Source organism: Podarcis cretensis, assembly GCF_951804945.1.
Source record: "Podarcis cretensis genome assembly, chromosome: 3".
NCBI classification, from domain to species: domain Eukaryota; kingdom Metazoa; phylum Chordata; class Lepidosauria; order Squamata; family Lacertidae; genus Podarcis; species Podarcis cretensis.
Window position 1 is genome coordinate 67,464,863 of NC_137172.1, and position 18,701 is coordinate 67,483,563.

Sequence of the window (18,701 nt, forward strand, 5' to 3'; positions counted from 1 at the left end):
GGATTGTTTGGAGAAATATAGGTACATATTCACCTAAACACCTCTAAACATGAGAGCAAAAGTGGAACACAAAGGGGTTGCATATACCTTCTCTTCCTTCTTCTCCACAGCTAACTGTGCTCTACCAAGCTGCTTTCCCCCCTGTTTTCCTTTCTTTCTGTTTCAGATATTTGCATATAATGTATCATTAGCCTGTTCAATCCGCAACATCTTCATTTAAAGAATCTCAGATAATCAGATGAAACTGAAAAAAGATTATCTCAACAAGCAGGAACTTTTGAGCCTTCAGCATCTTCATGGCAGAGATACTCTGGGGCTGTGTTGAGATGATGAGTAGCCCCAATCACCTGTTCAGACAGATACACATAGGAAGGACAATACTGTGTTGCACCTATGTATGGGTCAGTGTAAGAAAAAATACACCCCCCCCCCCTTTCAGCCCTCCAAGTAGCAAGGCAATTTTTATGAGGCTTCAACAAGTGCACAACAGGGAATAAATAAAAAGCTTGCAAAGAAGGGACTTGCAAAGAAGGTTAAAGTAAATAAGGATATAATATCTCATTGGTTTCACTGCCAGGGCTTGTTATCCTCAAGGCTTGTTATCCTCAGTGTGTTACATGCCTGCTTGTGAAACTTACACCTGGTTTTTCTAGGGGGGTTGCCTTGAGTCTAGGCAGGTTGTGAGAGATCCCAGATGGTACCTTGTATTAAGCCATTTTACATAGAATCAAAGTCTCCAGAGGAAAACCATTGTGTAACCAGCGAAGTGAGTTTAGTGAACCATGTGCTGTTTTCTCATGGATGTGTTTTGAAAGACAATCTGTTTGACAGTGTTATCTGTGAGCCTGTGTCAGAGAAACATCAGCTCAGACTTGATCTTGCTGTGCAAGCTTGAATTCCTGAACAGCGATAGTAACCAGGGTTACATGCGCAAGAGGGGAGAGAGAGGAAGGCTGCTGTAGAGACTGAGATGGGAAGAAAAGGTCATCATCATTCTCTGGCATTTCAGTGCTCTGCTTGCTTTTAGATTAAAATGTTGGGACATGAATTTTACTTCTAGGGACTTTGTCATGTTTATCCCGCCTTACTTTTTCTCCTTTTTTGATAATCCTGTTTTAGTAATATATATATTTATAATAAAAAGGCTAACACAAGGAAAATCACCCTTACTCTTTGCTAAAGCAGGGCTCTGTGTAGAGCCAGCACACTTTGATGTAAAAGCCTTCATGGCCTATGGGAATGTTGAAGCTAGTAGCAATACTGGATTATATACCAAGTCCATGAACTATAAGCCTCTCCTTTGCAGGCTGAGCACTAGTTTTTGTGTCACAACCTAGCAGGAACATTTGGATGGTCAATGTAGGTATTTCAAGACCGGTATTATGTACCAAAGGCAAACTTTGGTAGACTCTCACTAGTTTTTGAGTGAGTATGAGGGAATATGCCATGCTTGGAAATTATAAAGGTGGAAATTTGTTCTATTTTTTTGTTGGTTCTTCCTAATATATGAGTAGCCTACTATAGTTACACCTGGTAGGAGCATCAAACTTCTATCCTTTGGGAAACATTTACGGCTGATTCAAATGGTGCCAGAAAAGATCCAGGGGCTAGGGTGGAAGTAATGGCTGACCAAGTGTTTCTACAAGTACAGCTGTGCTTAACTCGCTGTTAATATGCACAAGCTGCAGATGTTTCACTGATCCCCTCATATGAAGCCGCTCTCTAGGAAATGTTAGCTGTATCTGCAGTTGTGTGAGATCAGATATTACCGGTACTTCTTCCATACAGCCTTAGCAAGCATGGCCAATGGATGATGGGAGCTGTAGTTCAACAACATCTGGAGGGCCAGTGGTTCCCTGTACCAACCCTAGATGGAACTATTTACTAACATTTGAACCACCCATTTAGATTCCAGGGTCTTTTCCCTCTTGTCTTGAATTATAATGAAATGCTAAATGCATGATAGTTGTCATATAGAGAAGCCTGAGAGATAATTTTAGTTGAAACTTCTCTCTAATGACTTCCCTGCTTTAGGTTTCAGATGGCTGGCCATCAAGCTTAGGAGGTATTTGCTGAGCACATGCTGCCATTCTGCTTGCCTAGAATAAAGAGAAACTTAGGTTCATTTAAAGCCTGATTGATAGTGACTGTCCTGGAAGCTCAGTTACCAGAAAAATACCATGCTAGAGGTTTGACTACACCTTTAATTTGAATAGATATCAGCAGTTTGCATCCTCGATAATATGATTCAGTGTAATAATTATAACAGTGTCAGTGCACCAGGGCCTCTTTTTGCACTGAAAATGTTCAGAGATGAGAATTCCTACCAGCTGGAAACTTGGACGTCTTGATAGTTTCATAGCACTAAAGATCATGTCTTGAGAACATTTCCATTTGGAAGGAGCAGGGTATGTTGGGGAGGATTTTCAAGAATACCTCATGCAGATTAATCTTATGCCTTTTAACATGGGTTAAGCATTCTCCCTGCCCTGGTAATATCATAGTGATTAACTTGGCCTGGAAACATACAGCTCAAGAGAAAGAAAGAAAAACACACATTGCCCAGCAGATGTCAACCTGATAATAATAACAAAGGATTATTGCAGTGAATAGGAACAAGTGTGGCAGGGCGGTGGGTAAGAGAAAGAAGAATAGTCTTCTGCTTTTTGCTCTATCAAAATGTGCATTGGGTTAGATTCAGACTTAGTCATGCCTAGTGTATTCACTAAGTTGAGCTCTTATATTTCACTGGGTCTTTCGCCAGGCTGGATGTGTGTGTGGATTGCATGGAGGTGTCAGCACTGCTGACTGAACTGATCTCTCCTTTCTGCTCTCCCAACAGATACATGACATTCCTGCCAGCAGAGCCCAGTGGGAAGTTCCCAAATGGCATATTCTGAAGCTGGGGAAGGGGGAATGGTTGAGCTGGCCTGGGATCCACAGGATCCTGAGCCAGTCTTGCTGCCATGATACCAATTGCCATCTCAGCCTGTGATTGGGTCCAGACCTCAGGGGTTGAGCCCATTCTTCTTGTACCCCCTGACCTTCCACCATGGCCACTCTGCAAAGCCCCGTGAGTGGGGTGGGGGTTAGGATTGTAGATAAAGTGTAAACCTGAAGAGAAGGACTTTTCCCTCCTCACATTCTGCAAGGAACCCCACCCAATACTAGGATTGGGCACCGTTGGTCATTTGTTAGACTTCCAGATGAGTTCCTGACTGAGCTATCATCCAGAGTGCTGGCCCTGTTCCCAGAACTTGCAGTGTGACTGGATGTTCCCAGCAAGGATGAATATTTCCTTTGCTCCAGAATTGCCACAGTGTGATAATGTAAAATGGATGATACCCCTAAGTTCATGTAAATGCAAGTACTATGGCTAAATTGAGTTGCAGATGGCCTTATTTTGTTGTATTTTTCAGTAGCAACATGATAATAAAAGCAACTTAAACTACATGCATTTGATTATTAAAAAAGAAGATAGAGGAAAGTGGTAAATTGCTAGGTGTTCTACTGAAAGATTAGTATATTGCATACTAAAATAACTCCTAAGGTATGCTTCATATTCAAAGGAAGGATAAAAAAGGTTTTCATATTTGGTAACCTATGCATTAGACAGGTAAAAGAGGCTATTAACTTGTCATAAAATGTTTTTCACAAAGCTCTGGTCCCCGGTATTCATAAAGATGTAGGGCACGTTGGGAAAGTTTAAACAGCATTTGTCAACTCAGCCATGCAGAACTGCAGGGTATAGCAGCACCCTAAGGTTGCATCACCTACCTCTGGTGTGGTGAAAAAAGATATGAAAGCATGTAGATCTCTTTTAAACTACAAGATTTCTGAGTCAATTTTTAAGGGGAGGGGGTAGTTTTTTAAAAAAATACATCATTTGTTTCTGATACTACTTTGACTATTTAATTTATTAAGAATAATAATTACAGAATGGTATTGTTTTGTATGGCATTATCCTGATATTGTTCCAAGGTAAATGTCTCTGGATTGTGGAGCCACAAATATTATGAAAAAGATAGCTGGAAGTTTTGTCTGTTTCAAATGATGCTTTATTGGATTTGCATTGTGTACACTTTTCATCCATCTATTGGCTACATCTGACCTTTATGTCCTTCCCCTGATCTTTCTTTTATAGCAGTCCATGAAAAGAAGGGGAAGCAAGGACCTGCAGAAATCAGAGAAAAAGTCACAGCAGACACCCACCGAGGTGAGCTCAAAGGTACCTGCCTATTCTATGGTCTAGCTTATGGCTTTTCTACCCCACATTTTCTCCCAGGAGCTCAAGCTGGCATATATACTTCTCCCCCTCCCCATTGTATCCTCACAATAACCTAGTGAGTTACCGTATTTTTCGCCCTATAGGACGCACTTTTTCCCCTCCAAAAATGAAGGGGAAATCTGGGTGCGTCCTATGGGGCGAATGCAGGCTTTTGCTGAAGCTTGAAGAGCGAGAGGGATCGGTGCGCACCGACCCCTCTCGCTCTCCAGGCTTCAGGAAGACATCCGCAGCCTAGGCAGCCCTGCGGGAGTTCCTGCAGGGCTGTCTAGGCTGCGGATAGCAGCTTGCTTCCCGGAGCGCTGGGCGCGCTGAAAGCAGAGCGCCCCTCGTGCTGGGCAAACATCCGCAGCATGGGGAGCCCTGCAGGAGTTCCCCGCAGGGCTCCCCACGCTGCGGATAGCAGCCTGCCGCCCGGCGGGCAGGGCGCACTGAAGCAGAGCGCCCCTCGCGTCGGGCAGACATCGGCCAGCCCCACAAGCTCAGGGGACAGCAGGGAGGCGCAGCGCCGCCATCCCGCTGTTCCTCGACCTGGTTCGGTTTCCCCAACCTGGTTTTGGAGGGGAAATAAAGGGGGGGAAATTCCTTTATTTCCCCCCCAAAAAACTAGGTGCGTCCTATGGGACGGAGCATCCTATGGGACGAAAAATACGGTAGGTTAGGCTGAGAGTCAGTAGCTGGCACAAGGTCACCCAATGGGCTTCATGGCTGGTTGAGAATTTGAACCCTGGTCTCCCAGTCTTTTACTCCAACCAGTACACCATACTGGGCATGGAATGCAAAGATCCATGAGTGCAAGTGTTTCCTTAGTCAAGCATAGGAAATCTGCTGCTGTTTTTATGGCACTTGTTTGCAAGAACACGGCCCAAATATTAATTATAATTAATTATCAGTATCTATACATCTAAAGTGCAAAGCCTAGACTACTGTTGAATGGCTATAACAGTGATAAACACAGATCACTACTAATTTCACTAATTATATGGCAATAAATGTCACAAACTATTCCTTGTAGGATAACGTTGCCCTTCATTTTATAATGCCAGGAGTAAGAATCCCTTGGTCAGAATCTCAGCTATTCCTCAGGGGCACTTAAACAGATCAACGTATTGTAGATAAACCCCTACAAATAAAAAAAATGTGTGAATGCATCAGACACAAATATTTTTATTTATAATTGGTTTGGGGGATTTTAGCTATGCTTTATCTATGGCACAGCGCAGATGTTTTCGTAATTGAAATCTGGGTCAAATGGAGGCTTGCCTCTATTGAAATGAATGTAGGGCGGGAAGACTCCCACTATGTTCTTCGAGGGCCAGTATTCTAGACTTCGGTATTTTCTTTTGTTGAATTGCCAAGTGGTGTTTTGGCTTGCACACATGAAGTAACTGTTGCATAACCTTTTCCTTTTGTAAGGAGGACAGTGAAGATCTGAAATGCCAGTTGCAGTTTGTCAAAGAGGAAGCTGCCCTGATGAGGAAGAAGCTGGCCAAAATAGACAAGGAAAAGGACAGGTTTGAACATGACCTGCAGAAGTATCGGTCATTTTATGGTGACCTAGACAGTCCCTTACCCAAAGGGGAAGCAGGAGGCCCGCCTACTACAAGAGAATCAGAACTCAAGCTCCGTCTGAGATTGGTAGAAGAAGAAGCCAATATTCTGGGAAGGAAAATAGTGGAGCTGGAAGTGGAAAATAGAGGGCTGAAAGCAGAGTTGGATGACTTAAGGGGGGATGATTTTTCAGGGGCAGCCAACCCCCTCATGGGGGAGCAGAACGAATCCCTCTCAGAATTACGTCAGCATCTTCAGCTAGTTGAGGATGAAACTGAATTGCTGAGGAGGAACTTGGCTGATGTAGAAGAACAAAACAAGCGCATCACGACAGAGCTGAACAAATACAAATACAAGAGTGGGGCTCACGACAGTTCAAGGCACTACGATAGTGTCAAGATGGATGCGCTGCAAGAAGAGCTCAAAGCTGCTCGCATGCAGATCAATGACCTCAGTGGTAAAGTCATGCAGCTCCAGTACGAGAACAGAGTCTTGATGTCCAACATGCAGCGCTATGATCTAGCCTCTCATCTGGGGATCCGGGGCAGCCCCAGAGACAGCGATGCTGAAAGTGACGCAGGGAAAAAAGAAAGTGATGATGACTCTCGGCCCCCACACCGCAAGCGTGAGGGGCCCATCGGTGGGGAAAGTGACTCGGAGGAGGTCCGCAACATACGTTGCCTGACCCCCACTAGAACCTTCTACCCAACGCCGGCAGGGTGGCAGAAAAGCTTGACCGACCGGCAACAAATGAAGGACATCCGTTGTGAGGCAGAACGCCTGGGCAAGACGATAGACCGCCTGATTTCAGACACAAGCACCATAATAACAGAGGCAAGAGTTTATGTGGCAAATGGGGACCTGTTTGGACTTATGGATGAGGAAGATGATGGCAGTCGGATACGGGAGCATGAACTTCTTTACCGGATAAATGCCCAAATGAAGGCATTCAGAAAAGAGCTCCAGACCTTTATTGACAGACTAGAAGTTCCGAAGTCTTCGGACGACCGAAGTACAGATGAACCTTTGTCAGTGAGTCAGGTAGATTTTTACCTATTAAGCCATCCAGGTAAAAAAAAAAAATCTAGCCCAAGATGCCATGGATATTTGAGCCACATTTTCTTAAAATTCTTATATAATAGTCTTCCTTTTACATTTCTCTGGCTTAATTGTAAATTTGCCAGGTTAATGTCTGCAACCCAATCACAATACAGTGGAACCTCAGTTTTCGAGCGTCTCAGCGTCTCGGAAGCCAAACGTTTTGGTTTTTGAACACTGAAAACCCAGAAGTAATTGTTTCCACTTTCAAACGTGCCTCAGAAGTCGACCGGCTTCTGAGGCGTGTTTCTCAATTTTCTCAATTGAATCTTCCAACTGCCCATTGAGCCTCGGTTGTTGAACATTTCGGAAGTTGAACAGTCTTCCAGAATGGATTACGTTCAACAACAGAGATTCCACTGTATTGGATTCTCAAGACTGTGCGGGGCTGGCATCAACACTGGCAATCACATTGGACCCATTGCCAAGACCCCCCCATGGCTCCTCTGGCTTTCTTGCCTGGCCTTTCCATCAGGCCCCAAAGGGGCAAGAGAATGGCTACCACTACCTGCTCTCTTGCTTGCTGGCTGGCTGGCTGGGTGGCTGGCTGGCTTCTGCCCTGGCAAGCAATCATGTGGTATTGGCAAGGGGGAGCCAGCAGCACCATACTGCAGAAAGGAGGTGCTCTCACAGTGAGAGTGCTGCTGCTGTTTCCTGTGCCCCCACAAAAAATTAACAAACCAACCTGGAGCCAGCACTAGGGCTACAAGAGCAAAATATTCATCTTTACAAGACATGCCAAATCTATTGTGGAGGTTGGCAGAAGACTCTCCCCACATCCAGTAATCCAGGTGCAGGGAACATCCAGCCCATAATGTAGCTACAATCCCCTTCGGCCTCCCAGTCAAGCCCATGAGTTCCTTTCCTCACTTGCCATGCCTCTCCTTACCCTGACCGCTCAGTGCAACAAACAGACTACTTAAAACAAAAAAATTACAAGTACCAATGAAAGTCCTTTTTAAGTTTTCTGACTGTGCAGAGGGACTTTTTTTTAGGGGGGTGGAAGTCACAGTTGGGGAGAGAAGGTTAATCCCTTGCTCCCTATGTTTTCTCTCATCACAGATCAGTTATGCTTGGGAAAAAAGCCCCCAATGGCTCCAATATGAGGGTTTTAAAAAAATCCTAATTGCTCCTGTTGCAACATTTTTAGGGAAGAAATTGCAAGTGAGCAGGATTAACTTTCTCTTCCCCATGCACTTTGACCTCCTCCCCATTGCCTGAAAACCACTGCCTCCCCATGTGGCAATTTGGCCTTTAAAAAGCCTCACATTTGTGAAATAGCTGGAATTGCCTTGGAGTCTCTTGCAGAAGCCCATGCACTAGTTTCTGAAACCTACCCCTGCATCTTATAATTCATTGGAATGCAGGGTTAATAATATAAATCATGTATTGCAATGTGCTTTGTCAAAGCTGCAGGGTTTATTTCTACACTAAGTGTGAAGGTTTTTAAAATTAGGGCTGGCCCAGGCTGTCATCAGCTATAATGCTCTTGTATGTGGTGGGGCAATGCCTTCTTAAGATAAAACTTTTGAGGTGAGAGACAAATGCATGTGTATATTTTCCCCTTCAGAGATGGTAGAAAAATCCATTAGAATTATGTGTCAGGAAATACAGATGCATATGCATGCTTCTCTGGTCATATACTACATAATATACATGGTAGGAGATTGCAAATTTAGACTCAATGCGCCCAAAAAAATCAACAGCTTGCCAAGGTTTCAATTTTTCCTGACTTTCATGTTTAATGAATGGATGTGGTTTTAACCTTTCCTCTATCAGTAAATCATAGATGCAATGAATGTAGTACTGCCCATTGCAAGTGGATGGAAAAGAAAAGTGAAATACAATTTCACAAAGTGGCAAAAGGAAAAGCAAATAAAAGATTTATATAAGACAATTTTGATGTAATCTCAGATCTAAGGCAATATAGTCAACTTCAGAATACTGTTGATGAGAATTGGTTTCCAAGATAAAAGAGATCTTTTGAAAACTGATCTGCTAAAACTAGTCAGCCCAAGCATACAGTGTCTTTGTAGGTCTAGGTTCCAGATACTGATTTTTCACTCTCTGGAAATTTGTTATTTATTGTTTCATTAATATAGCATTATCTTGTCTTTGTACCTTCCCAGATGTTCCAGCCTATCATTTTACTGATTCTCATCCTTGTATTATTTTCATCCCTTTCTTACACAACAATATTTAAGCTTGTCTTCCTTTTCACACTGTTCTTTGTGCTGTAGACCTTTTTTCATCATTTTACCATTCATTGTAGTATTATTTTCAGTTTGTTTTGTTTTGTCCATCCCTCCCAAGACAAGAAGTGCAAGAGCTATAAGTTTCTGTGGCCATCACTACTGTTGTAAAAACACTGAAGACTACTTGTTTGAAAGAAGGCAAACCAGCCCTTAGGTGCCAAAATGCAGTCACACAGGAAGCAACGACACACAGAGGACACCATCTCCACAATGGAATTGATCATGGTCATAAAAAAAAAAAGCTAGGTAAGCAGGTTAAAAACAGATCTTCATTATTTTTATTTATCTATTTTATTTTTTGGGGGGGAATGGGAATGAGGCTGTAAACAGCTAATAGCTATTTCACAGTACATTTAGTAAACTATACAATAGTAGAAATGTTGCAGGTTTCCCCTCCATGCAGTGCTTATATTGTACTCACTGCAGTTTGTGTTCTTCAGAACAGAGCTGTGAATTTAAAATTGATTTTACATGGAGTTTGCCAGACTTCCTGGCAGTTGATATATATGCAGAGCTTCTACCAGGATCCTTTGGGAACTGAATGTATAGCTCCTAAGTCCAGGATCAATCCCCTGGAACACTGAATGACAACATCTTGTAGTGAATGTAGATTTGGTTTAGTTTAGAGTCTGATGAATCTGAGTGGTATAAAATGTCAGCGACAAATGTCAGAATAGCATGGATAATGATGTAGATCTGGCCTTTATTGACCAAAACCATGGTGAGATAGAAAAACGATGAAGGATTTCACTTCTTGTGTCAGCTCATCACTTATCAGATATTCTTCTGTATTCCTGAAGCCTCCTGGCCATATCTCAACTCTGCCTCTAGCCATTATTTTTCTTTACTGTAGCTTGCTGGGTTAAGGTCAAGGGAAAAACAAGCCTGAATAAGCTGTGCATGTCGTTAAAGTACATCTAGAGAGCAGATCAGTGTAGAAGTTAAGCATGCCTTTCAGAGTAGACACAGAAACTGTTTTTTTACAGTTTCCGTGTCTCCACAGAAAGCATACACAATATGGGACCCTCCAAGAAGAACACAGCCCACTAGGCAAAGGTTGTAGTTTACCAGCTTTCTTCCTGCCCACCCCCACAACAGTGAGGCCAGGCTCTAAGCAGACCGGACCAAAAAGTAGCTTATTGAATCTGCTTGCACATCAGTGAGCTATGTTCAGCTTGGCAGGTCACGGTTGCACAGGTCTACCCCACAGTGAGGTTGCAAGCATCTAATTCCATCTCATCCCCAAATATGCCATATTTTTGTTTGAGTAAGGTAATGAATTATATTAGGAAATCACCCCAGGTGTTCTGTTTCCATTAACGTGAACACACACTTAAAAACAAGTCAGTTTGGGGAAAACAGTGGAATGTTTGCCAATCCCATTGCCCTTTTGGAATAGCTCAGTTGGTAGAGCATGATATTCTTAATCTCTGGGTTGTGGGTTCAAGCCCTACCTTGGGCAAAAGATTCCTGCATTGCAGGGGATTCGACTAGAGGACTCCTGTGGTCCCTTCCAGCTCTCCAGTTCTGTGAAATGCTAGATATATGCTTTAGTGATGATGATCTGCTCCAACTCTCCTCTTTTTGTGTGGACCCTATTTCTGCATTTTCTTAAGATACAACCAGTTGCCTTGGCATCAGACAGATCACTGAGTAAGAGAGTTCTTAAACATCCTAAAAAAAAATTCCTTCCAGTAGCACCTTAGAGACCAACTAAGTTTGTCATTGGTATGAGCTTTCGTGTGCATGCACACTTCTTCAGATACTGAAGAAGTATCTCTAAGGTGCTACTGGAAGGAATTTTTTTATTTTGTTTCGACTACGGCAGACCAACACGGCTACCTACCTGTAACTTAAACATCCTATCTCTCTCTCTTATTTCACCCCCCCCCCCAGTAAGATTACTTGGCAATGTCCCTCTACAGTCTGTGTTTCTCGCAATTTGCAATGCACCAGTTTCTTTCCTTCTTTCAAAAGAATCCCTTCTAGACAAAACGTATCCCATAAATTCTCTGCACCAGAGAGGATTGTTGTTTTTCTTTTTATCATTCCCTTGGGGAGGGGGGAGTCAGTTTAAGAGTCGATGACACAAACCCATATTTTTTTTTTTAAGTTAATGACAGAAATGTGCTGACAATAAAATGGTAATTCTGTTTCCCCACCCCTCCTTAATAAATGTGCCATTAAGCACTGAAGGGCGGGTTGTGCATTCACACCCAAGAAATGTCAGACTTTACTGTAACTGCTGCATTTTTACAACAGGGCAAGATCACATTGCAACTCGATCATTACAGACCTTCCTGGGTGGTTTTAGGGCAAGACAAGCAGAGCAATTGCACTAGGCCGCGTACTACCCAATTTCTTGGGCTCACGTCAGCTTCACTTTGTATTTGGCAAAGCCCAGATAAAGAGAATTGAACCTTGGACCTTTTGCACACAAAGCATGTGTGTGACGGCTGATCTACAGCCCTTTCAAACTTACAAGTCTTCCTAGATGTCCCTGATAATGGGCTTATGCAAGCAGCCACCCTGTGCAGAATTTCACAGGTCTTAGGCAGAGTAGCTTTTACTAGCTTGAAAATTAAGGAATGTGGGATGAGTCACACAGTTCTCCCTCCACCCACCCTAATTGTGCAAGCCATCTCTGCCACTCTCAAATGAAATGGTGGTTTGAAAGCTCTCTTTCAAGGAGATGGATATTTCTTTCCTCTGAAAATATTTTGTGCCTGGAGCTCCTGGTCACAGATATAATAAGACAAGGATCTGGTGACATGTGTCACCAACACTTTGGAACCAGAGCGGAAGAAAGCAGGTGCCACTGTGAAGCAGAAATACACCCAGTCATTGGAATATAGAAATATTTGCCAGAAAGAGGGCCTGAATGTGTCATAACGAAAAGAAAGATGAACTGCTGACGACCTTGAGGGGTTGTTTACAACATGTGCAGGGCCTTAAGAACATCACACTCCAGTTCCTTTGCTACGCTTGGAATAGACTGAATTAACTATGCTTCTGGAATGACAAGCGGAAACAAAATGCAGGAGAAAAATGTCTCAGTCTCAAAATTTTAGAACTCAATGAAGCTGAATGTTGGAAGATTCAGGACAGACAGAGGGAGGTACTCCTTCACACACAACACGGTTAAACTTCAGAATTGGCTCCCACAAGGTGTAACAAAAACCACCAACTTTAAAGAAGAATAGACAAATTCATAGAAAACAAGGCTACCAGTGGTTACCAGTCATTGCGGCTATGATTTACATCCATTCTTGGAAGCAGTACAGTGGTACCTTGGTTTACAAACTTAATCCGTTCCTGAAGTCCATTCCTAAACCAAATCCATTCTTAAACCGAGGTGCGCTTTCCCTAATGAGGCCTCCCGCTGCCAGTGCCCATCCACCGTTCAGCTTCCGTTTGTAGACTGAGGTAAAGTTCGCAAACCGGAACACTACTTCTGGTTTTGCATAGTTCATAATCTGAATCGTTCATAAACAGGACTGTCATAAACTGAGGTGCCACTGTATGCCTCTGAATACCAGTTGCAGGGAGTCACTAATAAGGAGACAGCTGTTGCACTCAGGTCCTACACACATGCTTCCCATAGGCATCTGGCTGGTTACTATGACAACAGGATGCTGGAACAGATGGGCCTTTGGCCTAATCCAGAAGGCCTCTTCTTTGGTACTTAAGGGTTTTACAGTGCACCAGGGCTAGAATGTTCTTTTCATTTTCTCATAGCCTTCAGCCTCGTAACTCTATATGCATATTTCTTGAATGAGACTAGAACATTTCTTCCTGGTATCAATATATGTTCAGGGCTGCAATATGTAGTGGAACAGTCCAGTAACAGATTTACTTCTTCGCCTGCTGTTTGTGAGAAGTAGGCCTTAATGTGGAATCATATTACTAAGCTAGAACCCGAGAAATTACCATGTACCTCTTTCCTGTCATAATTGCATTCTTCTTATTTTATCAGACTGAATGTACCAAAATATTTATGAGGAAGTGTATGTGGCCCATTTGCTAATATACCACTTAATACCTTCTGCACCCTGTCTAAATCCTGGCAGTGCCTGGAGAAAGCCATTTTGACAGGTTGGAACTGAGGCAGATTATACCAAAGGGAGTGAACAATTTACTCACAAACCTTTCAGCATATTCCATTGGAGGTCCAGTCAGCATAAGCAACGTGACTGAGAAATGTGCTCTGCAATGAACAGGGAAAAGAAAGGGCAAGACAATTGTCCACAATTGCACTTCTATGGCACCACCCTTAGTCATAGATTTTGCATGCACAGCATAGCATGATCTACCTAGGGGAGTGAATAAAGCCAGCATCCAAAGTTTGGCTCCTAACCCTTGCCTGAGATAACTTCTGCGAAGTCAGTGGGGGTGCTATTTAGGCAACAATGCGCAATACAAAGATGCTGTGTGAGACAAGGTGAGATAGGCTGAGCAAGCAGTATTTGTGAAAAGGAACATCAACAAGCTGAACTGTGTTGGGAAAGTGGTCTCTATGCTCAGGCTTTGGCCTGTGATGTCATATTGATGTTCATGAAGCTCTTGTAGGTCTGTCTGGTCTTCCTTTACTTTTTTCCTTTGCCTGGTACTCAGTGGTGGCACAAAAAGCCAGCCTTTTATCTCATAGGTCGCTGATTATTTCTCACAAAGGGCCATCTGTAGGCCTAAATCCTGATAACAGTCACGTTGGTTTTGCTAAGACACTGAAACAAAAGCTTAGGATGACATTGTACAAATGTGCTCTTATGCTTGGTGCAGAGCTGAATCATAAGCACATTCTTTTCAGGCTTGAAACATCCTTCAGACACACTCTTCTGTGCCCCTCAATATGGAATGAAACACACATTTTTATGTGTCTTGAAACCTAATAGGTTGGGAGGGGGAGAGAATAACCATTTTAAAATGAGTCAACAATATAAGTATTTTGAGCCAATCATTTCCTGTGGGTTCCTGAATGCTGAAAAACATCTGCTACAAATACATTACATTTTTTTCCTTCAAATGGCTTTTGACCCCCAGAGTGACTACTGTACCTCAGAGAAGATAACAATTTTAAATACAAAAATATATAATATATCGTGACATGCAGGTTACAGTTATGCTACTAAAACATTGGTTTTCATACTGTGGTTGAGGGATTCCATGGCAGATGAGCAGGAATCCATGGTAGATGCTGATGTGGAAAGGGTTCCGTGGTCTGAAGGCAAGCAAGTTTTTCTTTTAAGTCTTCATACCCATCCTGGGCAGTATAATTCTTACTTAACAAAGATGCTACACAACACTTTCTGAAATGATACAGACTTGTATTGTGGTGGAGAGAAGGGGAGTTTGATCTTCAGAGCAGGCACTGAAAATGCCCCTCTGCTGTTTCACCAGCACATTTGTAGTGGAAAACAGAAGGTAAACAATTGCAATGGAAATCAAGTAGGAGAAAATAAACAACTTCACAGAAGCCAGTGAGACTTCTAATACAAGTACAGACCGCAGACTTATGAGATTTTCCTGTAGTCTGTATATTCCTATGAAGTATGTGTTTTTAAGCACTATAGGTCAATGCTTGACGGTGTATGATAGGAGTGCATGTTCAAACCAAATTCTATAAAACGGCCATGAAGTATGCAGAGGTCACATTGTTTCATGCCTTATGAATCTAAACCAGCTCCTTAAATTGTGCTGATCTGCTCGGCAACAGGCAGCCAGTGGAGACTTGGAATATTGTTCTTCTCTGCTCCAAGTGACCCCTCCACCCACCATGAGGTGGGGTCACTGAATTCCACACCAGCTGCAGCTGTTGAATAGTCTTCAAAGGCAACCACACAGAGTTCACAGCACACAGGCATTAAGGAAGATTGTTAGGTTTGATTCTCGTTCTCATTTAAAGTTTTGTCTTTTTTGGCAGGGCACTGTGACTTTGATAATATTTTTCAAACTGCTCTTCTCTATTGAAAGAAGGCTTTTTAAAAACAATAAAAGACTGAGCCACAGCTATTATTTTGAAGAAGGAGAAAATATGTAGATTATTTAAAAAATGTGGTGGAACGTTGCTATCCTATCTGTGCATCTGAAAATTCTCCAGGGAAAGAATGCTTCTTAAGAAAGAAAGAAAAAAAGATGACTGCCTTTTAATAAAAGAAATCTAAAACTGGCTATTGTCACTGCTCTAATATTTACACAGGCTGCTCTGGCAAGTTTTAAAAACTGGGCTCCACTATAAAACCTAAAAATGTCCTGGACACAAAGTTGTTTACATATAATATGAGAAGATCTAAAGTTACAGGGCTGGGGATTGGAAGAGATTCTAAAACCATCCTCCGTGTGCTGACGTCACATGGAAACCAGCTGTTGGGATGATGCTAAACGGAACCGTTCTTCAGTTTGCAAAAAGTTGCAAAGTTGATCTAATAGAGTTCCAAGAGCTCTCCTGGTTGAGAAGCTGATTATTTTTCCTTTCTTTGAACGATTTCAGTATTTTCAGAACTGGAAGACTTTCACTGCTTTCACTACTACTTCACATTTGGACTGAAATACTTCTGAAAGGTTTTTTCCCTCTATAAAAGGTAAGGTTTTTCTCCTACTTTAAACCTCATTGTTGTTTTATACTCATTTTTAGACTATGAGAATTTAAAAAAAACATAAAATGAGAAGGGGCTATAGCATTGTGTCCAACGGCTTATTTTGACATCTGTCTAGTTTTTCCTCTTGATGTGAATGTAGGTCAGTAATCATCTTACTAAGAAATGGATTATTTAAGGAAAGGCTGGGTGCACTTTTTGATAGAGGGAGTGTTTTTTTATTTAATCATTTGGCTCTTGATTTTCACTGCTTGAGTCTTGGATGCGTGTGCTCAAGTGCACAGTAGCTGGCTGCAGTTGTGATCAAAAGTAACTGTTTTGTAGCATGTACCTAACTATCTGGCACAGCTGAATGGCTGCGTTGCTGATAAATCAAAAGACGGCTCTCCCGGAGAGCTGACTTGTGCAACCACTTTTGTTCATCTCCGTTAAAACATAACACCTCCTTGGCTGATGTCACCATCTGTTATTTTTAGCTGCTGCCGTCCGTGCCCCAGAAGGGTATTTATTTCAAACTATTTGGACTTGTATGTGTGTTTGTATGCAGAGAGAGTGGGATAGAAGGAGAGTATAATGCTATACAGTTTTGCTTTCTTTTTTTAAAAAAGAAAAACTTGTTTGCTTGACATAGGAAACAACCAGTGGTGCAGATGTCATTGATTGTTGGCATACAGTTTACTGCTGTATTGAGCTACTGACCTTGTCTAGGACATGTCGAAAAGGATGGACGCCCTGCTGTTCCCCAAGGGAAACAAAAGCTGTGTCACACACTGCATGTTAGCTATTTCTTTTAAAAGGAAAAAGGCTTCCTATTTACATGGAGAATGAGCTTTGATGTAAATTATCTGCTATGATTCTTCAACCAAGCCTTTATTTTTATTTTTCCCTGACCATATGGGTACAAATAATACAGGAAAGGGACATTTAATTCTGCTCTCTCAGGGAAGAAAGGATCATCTGAGGAGAATAAGAGATGGAGATAAGGGACAGTCCCCTAAGGAATTTATCCACCATAATACCAGCTTGAGAATTTGGTACAAAATTAAACAGTGACCCAGTTTTCCACATGTAAATGTCATGCTTGAGTGTCAGTATCAATGGGAGCAATTAGCAAGAAAATGTGGCAGATGGGGGAGGGAGAGGAAGGAGGAGTTTTGTTGTGCAAGTGGAAGTCTGTTCTGCTAGCAGATGGGCACAGTTGGATATCACCCAAGACGTTGTTGGGTTGGGCCATCTGGATGTGTTTCACTAAGTTGCCCTTCAAGGACAATGACCACTTTGCTCAAGCCTTCTACTACTATAACGTGATTAATTTGCAAAAAAATGCTTCACAGCTTTTATTGCTGTTACCTTTACAGTAACCCCGCAAATAGGGTAACTTTCATTCCCGTTTTACAGAGGAGAAGCTGGAGGTCACAAAGTGTCTTGCCACGGAATGAATCTCAACTAGAAGAGGGACTTGGGTCCAGGTTTTCTGAATCCAAGGCAATTCTCTAACAACAGGTCCATCTGACATGTGCTAATCTGCTGAGAGTGCTTGGGGCAAAGCGGGACCTGTCATAGGGCAAAAGTTTGAGTTATGTGACCTCCAGCTCTTTCCAGCCTTCCCATTCTATGTTACATGTAATGCAATGACTCCCGTGGTGCTCTTCCAGAACTTGATTGCATTTGGATGGTCTCCAGTGTGGTTTCAGAAATGTAGCTTGGTGGGAAACAGATTGTACACTGCAAGGATTGCTTTAAGCAACCAAGTAATAATTGCAGAAATGCTTTGTGCTCCTTTGTTTTACATCTACTGAGCTTCGCTGCAAAAGCATGCATTGCAAGAACGCGATCAATACGCATTAAGGTGAAATGCATTATATTTGTGCTTGTCCTGTAAAGCACCTATATATTAATGCTTCTCAAGATCATTGCTTTTTTACATTGCCTTATTTTATTGCTTTGCACGGGAACCTGCAGATTGACCAGTCTTCATACAGTTGAAGTCAAAGTAATAAAAGTCTTGTAATTCATCTGAATAAGTCTGCTCAGAGGTAACTGTAGCACCCCTCCAAATACTGTGCAGCTTCATTTTGTTAGAAAATCAAACCTAGCGATTTTACATTATTGTAAACTTTTAAAAATATTGAAATGGCTGCACAAGCTCTATTTCAAATGACATTTAGACTGCAAATGAGCTTTCAGGGCAGTGGAAACTTTATGTAAGAATTTGTTTTTGAGCAACAGTCATTTCAGCCCCTGGCAGTCAGCTAGAACTTTGGCCTAAGCTTTATCTGCTGTTTCCTAGTTGAAGCCAAGACCTTTGCTTAAACAATCAGTCCCTCTTGGCCGCTCCTCATTTTTTTATTAAGAATATTATGTTGTATTTGAACAGCTCAGTTACCAACAGTGACCCTCATTTGTAATAAAGCTGCCCTGATTTTTTTCCTGGCAGGTATAAACACAAAAGAATTTACTGGATCCAGAGTCAGCTTTAGAAAGTGAAGCAAAGAGAGGAGAAAAGAGCGAGCCCTTTGAAGCTTCAGAGTCCTGTGAAATGTCTGGGTGAGCTCCAGAGAAAGAAAGGCTTAAATGTTTCATCACGCAGGTGAGAGACACTCAGTAGCATACATATGATTTTAAAGAGGAACGATAAGGAATTTGTCATCCCTTCTCACGCTGCAAATACATACTTGTCTATGGCTACTTTCCTTCCCCAAGAAATATATTGTTTATTTATTGGTTTCATTTATAGATCATTCATCATGTTGACGTAACCCCTGGGTGGTTTCCAACTTATAAAAATATGAAACTAAGATGCAGGCAGCAAAACACCAATCAAAAATATACTTATTTGTCACTGAGGTAGCAAGCCTGTGTCTAGGTTGTGTTTCTTAGGAATATAAGGAGAACACAAGGGTCATCTAGTTCAACCCC

The 18,701-nt window shown here is 42.2% G+C and overlaps 1 protein-coding gene across 1 annotated transcript in view; it reads left to right on the forward strand.

The window, feature by feature from the left end:
• MTCL3 (MTCL family member 3) overlaps positions 1–18,369 on the forward strand; it is a 31,330-nt gene extending 12,961 nt beyond the window's left edge. Inside the window, 6 exon segments of the mRNA XM_079970752.1 lie at positions 4,145–4,216; positions 5,702–6,877; positions 9,248–9,268; positions 9,270–9,435; positions 15,677–15,767; positions 18,220–18,369. Coding sequence (XP_079826878.1) covers positions 4,145–4,216; positions 5,702–6,877; positions 9,248–9,268; positions 9,270–9,435; positions 15,677–15,744 — 1,503 coding nt within the window. The 3' untranslated portion in view covers positions 15,745–15,767; positions 18,220–18,369.
• Positions 18,370–18,701: the final 332 nt, after the last annotated feature.